At 38.9% G+C, this 5,075-nt stretch overlaps 1 protein-coding gene across 1 annotated transcript; it reads left to right on the top strand.

Moving 5' to 3' along the window:
* Positions 1 to 2,884: 2,884 nt before the first annotated feature.
* LOC5577996 (60S ribosomal protein L32) lies at positions 2,885 to 4,871 on the top strand. Its single transcript, XM_001656684.2, has 3 exons — positions 2,885 to 3,045; positions 3,408 to 3,508; positions 4,421 to 4,871. The coding sequence occupies exons 2-3, from the start codon at positions 3,416 to 3,418 to the stop codon at positions 4,730 to 4,732; spliced, it is 405 nt and encodes a 134-aa protein (XP_001656734.1). The 5' UTR covers positions 2,885 to 3,045; positions 3,408 to 3,415; the 3' UTR covers positions 4,733 to 4,871.
* The last annotated feature ends 204 nt before the right edge of the window (positions 4,872 to 5,075 follow it).

The following is a 5,075-nucleotide window of genomic DNA, read 5'->3' as shown; positions in this document are numbered from 1 at the left end:
AACTCACCTGTAAAAATTCTGAACTGCTACCTACGGCAAATTAATTATAATATAGTGGTCCAATTTCATATTCGTACAGGACACTGACGTCACATCAAGTAAGTAAAAAACTATTAAATGATATATTGAGTTTGAAATGCGTTACGGCAATAATATCTATTCTATCAATCTCTATGATAATGTTTGGTAGTTAAATATGAAACAAAAATAATAATTGCGCAATTTTTAGATAGGAACATTAACTTTGGATTATGTATACTACTTCGCGTTAGAAAATGGGTTAACCAACGTGCGAAGTTTGATTTTTGACCAACTTCGCCGCGTCGCAACTCGATTCTCAATAGTGCGCATAATGCACACGGTGACGGGCATAGATGCGCACTATAGCAAAGTGACTCGCGACGCGGCGAAGTTGGTCAAAAATCGAACTTCGCATGTTGGTTCATCCATTTTTAGTCGCGAAGCAGTATGCATCCATTTAAGAGCCAAACTGAAAGAAATTGACTAAAATTTTTGGTTTTGGATTTTTTACAGATGTTATCCCGCATAAATCCAAACCATACTCAGACACCACCAATTACAGTTTACATTCAATTTTCAACCATTTCCAAAATGGTACTTCAACCATAAACGAACCACTACTGGATAAAGTTCGAACTGTACTGGTTGATGTTTTCGTAGAACCGACCATACGAATAACGGGTTGTTAAGAATGTCTACCATTTCAAAATTGGATTTTTCACAAGCAAATTTTGTTCGACGACTTCAATATGAACATATTCTGAATGGTTATAAAAGCTGCTATCGAGATTGCATCAATGGTTTACATGTTGTTGTACCATATAACGAAACAGTTCACGGTATGGTTTGTATAGAAAGTATAGTTGGCATTTTTCACATAATTAAAATCAAAATTAAACTTTATTTCAAACAAAAACAATTTTATTAACAATGAACAACATTTGAATAATGCACTTATAGCTGATTTTATAAAATGAAGCATTTCTTTTCATGGCACTTCCTTTTATGTTGTCACGATCAAATTTGCGATAGCCTCTGCGGGTGTTTTTTCTGGGGATGCCGGATTCAGATGTTTTGTTCAACTTGCGGGTTGCATCACTCTTTGCCGGAACAACATTAATGCCAGGTCGCAAACGCGGGAGGCAGGAACGAGATGAATTGGGCGTCATTTGCAGCAAACTACGTTCCTTCCTTTTGGATGTTAGACAATGACCTGTGATTCAAAATGAGTAACAGCTGCCACGAAACTGTTGCCACCCGGAACATTGTCTGCAAAGCATATAAACGTAATTTTATGATGGATGTGCACGCTACTTTAGTGGGAAATACTTACCAACAATGAATGCGTCGATTTAGCAATCGATTTACGCCGGAATTCCTCATAAATGTTTCACAAAATACGCATCAAACAAACTGGTTCGCGGAACTTTTTCGGTTTTGACAATTGGGTAAACAACTCGAATGCTCGCCCGTCCTAACCATACTTATAATGGTTGTAGTATATTTTCTTGTGGTGTACAAATATATAGACTATAGGAAAATGCATTTGAACATCATTAGGAATGGTAAAGGTATAAAGCAGGGTTCATATACTGTTTTACCATAACTTATGAACTATTTATGTACCATATTCGATTATGGTGATTACACCGCGAATGTCTGTGTTAATGTTGGAAGTGTTCCGGTAATGGTAAATTTGTATGCGGGATATTAACCAAGATTGTGAAATATGAGATACCGATATCCACTCGTAAGTCCTCTTAAACTGATTATAAGTTTTTGAAACTCGTTCAGTATTCGTATTAATCATTGTTAATGAAGTGAACTTGAAAAAAATTTCGTTATTGTTCTATTTATTAGATTGTTTTTAGCAAAAAACATTGAAAAGTGGTATTTTTCTTAAATTTACTTAAGTTTCAAATATGTCTGCTTTTATTTTTTTCCAAATGTACTCTACTATATCTGAACAACGTAATGAAGATATTGAGCTATCATCTTGCACATAAAAAAAATAGTTTTGAATGTTGTATGTTTGATTTTTGTTAGGTGTACGAATATGGGATTGGCTCAATTTTAGACACAAATTCAACACTTTTCCCTTATTCAAAAGATATTAGCGAATGAACAGAGTTTGTTATTGCCGAGCAATAGATGACACCTACGACCTTCGTGATTGATAAAGTATATCGAAGTCCGTAAATTCTTTAATAGTTTTAAAACTACTTGATGTAGAAACAGTGCCCCGTACGAAAATGAGGTTGAGTCACTGTATGTTGTTGAATAAAAAAAAACTGACGAGTTTTTCATGTTAGTCTTCGAGCGACCTATTTCGATGCGTCGCTGGAGCAGCACTAAGGGCTTGTTCATATATTTCATAACGCTTAAAATGGCCATTTTAGACACCCACCCACCCCCTCGTGACGCTTTTTGTATTCATACTCTAAAATTTTTGTATTGCTGTTTGCATTTGAGGTGCAAATCTTGACTAAATGTCCTCCAAATGCGGTAACACAAACCAATCAAAGGACGCCTAGCAACGATTATCTAAATCACCGCTGACCTAGATAGAAAAACTTATCTTTGACATCGCATTTCTTGTGGAAAATCTTACCGCGTTTGGTGTTCCCGCATTTGATGTTTGCGTTTCAAACGCACACAGCAATATGAGCCGTAACAACGTTCGGACACCCACCCACCCCCTAAAGCGTTATGAAATTTGCGAATGGGCCCTAAGCTGCAAAGCGCTAGCCAGTCCAGCGCGCCACGCTGCTATTTACGAGTCCATTTCTAGTCTAGCAGCAACGTTGACCTTAACTTGGACTGTTCATCTCACACCTCTCACACTCATCACACCCCTCGTCACTCGGCAGTCTTGCCAACCCTGACGAACCAATTCCGCTGTCTTGCTGTCTGTCAAACTGACAGCTCGCGAGCTGTCATCGCTGTTTCTGCCCTTGCCGGACCTTCTTTTCGGTTGTTCCTTTCTTCCCGAACGATCAGCCGCGTGTTGTACTCTGATCAAATGTAAGTAATTTTCCCGTGTTTTCCCGGTGGAAAATTGTTGAAATAATTACAAAAGTGCTGTTTTGTGATGGCGATAATATAATATGATTGAATAAAGTTGGTTTCGGTGTGCTGTTCGGTGGAAATTGGTGGAAAACTAATTTGTTTACTAGGGCCCCGTTGGAGGACTACTGAAGGAATGATTTTATGACACGTTTCGTGTAAATCCGTAAAAATACAGAATAATCCAACTAACTACTTACAATAATCCGATTCAGTGATAAAAGATAACCATCAGCTTGATGGTTCCGCCGAGGAATTCAGTATTAATATTATCAGGAACGTACGACCGATCCTAACCTCAATCTTCTCTTTCTTCCCAGAAGCTAAAATGGTCCCGCGTCCAGCTTATAAGCCCAAGATCGTCAAGAAGCGGACGAAGAAGTTCATCCGCCATCAGTCCGATCGCTATGACAAGCTTGCCGTAAGTATTCCGGAATTTGGGGTCACGGGGAGGGTGCCTTTTTGTTTACCAAATCGAATTTGTTTACACCGGATAGGGCTGGTAGCAGGTCTCTAGTTTCATGCAAGTCTATTCTTAATTGAAGGTCTCTAGGAAGTCTTTTTCTTTTAACCATAATGGTCTCTTTAGTCTCTTGCATTGAATTGTGATTCGAAATACTCAACTAGGAATTTCTGAAGAAATTTTGAAGGACAATTTTGCTGAAATGCTCAAGAATCCCTGGAGAAATTTCTGATTGAATTTTTGAAGATGTTCTTCAAGGATGACCAAGGGATTGATGGAAGAATCAGTGGATCAAATCCAGAAGGACTTAGAACTTTCTTGAAATATATAAGGTAATTTATGTGGTTTCAATCCAGGATACCTTACTAATAAGGTATTCAGAACAAATTTTCTGAAGGAATTCCATGACCAATAATCTCACTTAATGAACTCCTGAAGAAATCTTCGTAGTAATATCTGAATCTTTTGGTAAATACCTCCATTATTTTTGATAAAATGCCCAGAAACAATCGTGAAAAAATGCTCACAGTAATACGAGCAATATCACTTGTATTAATGGAGTTAAAAAAAAACTTATTCTTAGAGAAATGATCACTCTGATTTTATTACAAATCAAACCCTTATCTCTTGGTTCTTGTTAGGTTTAGTTTTGCTTTATTCTTGTTTGTTCTTATTTTAATTCCCGTTCGGTCTCTGTTTTTCCAGGCTAGAAGTATCTAAAGTTCCTATTTCAAGACACTCAATCGCTACCACCAGCCCTTTTCTTGCATTAAAATAGAGACTACGTTTCTAAAAAGAGAACTGTTGCCAGCCTTGTAACACCGGAAGAGTGAGTTCTTTGCTGATCGAATCCTCTTTTTTTGTTTGCAGCCCAACTGGCGTAAGCCGAAAGGTATTGACAACCGAGTGCGCCGTCGCTTCAAGGGTCAGTACCTGATGCCAAACATCGGTTACGGATCGAACAAGCGCACCCGCCATATGCTCCCCAACGGCTTCAAGAAGTTCCTGGTCCACAACGTGCGCGAGCTGGAGGTGCTGATGATGCAGAACCGCGTCTACTGTGCCGAAATCGCCCACGCCGTGTCGTCCAAGAAGCGCAAGCAGATCGTCGAGCGCGCGAAGCAGCTGGCCATCGCTGTGACCAACCCGAACGGCCGCCTGTGCTCGCTGGAGAACGAGTAAGCTCCCAGGAGTTTATTTTCTATCTGTGCGAATGTGTGACGGGCTTTGGTGCCCAATTTCGGAACGTCGGTATGATAAGCTGGGGTTTTGGAACTTTCTTTATAAGTGAGAAATATGAGATACAGAGGAGTTAATTAAATGAAGTTATTGCTTTGTTGGAAAGAAATTCACTTCGGATTGTCTTGTGCAATCCATTCGACATTTCAGTTACTTTCTGTTTCTGTTCGGGATGAACAACTGCGACCAGTTTTCTTTGATCTTTTGTGGTATACCCGTGTCCTTTGTTTAGTGCATGTCGTTCTACTCCATTACTATTGAGAAATAATGAAGTAGTCGTTTTTTA

This window comes from Aedes aegypti, chromosome 3, assembly GCF_002204515.2.
Source record: "Aedes aegypti strain LVP_AGWG chromosome 3, AaegL5.0 Primary Assembly, whole genome shotgun sequence".
Lineage (NCBI taxonomy): Eukaryota > Metazoa > Arthropoda > Insecta > Diptera > Culicidae > Aedes > Aedes aegypti.
This window is presented reverse-complemented; position numbering and strand designations above follow the sequence as displayed.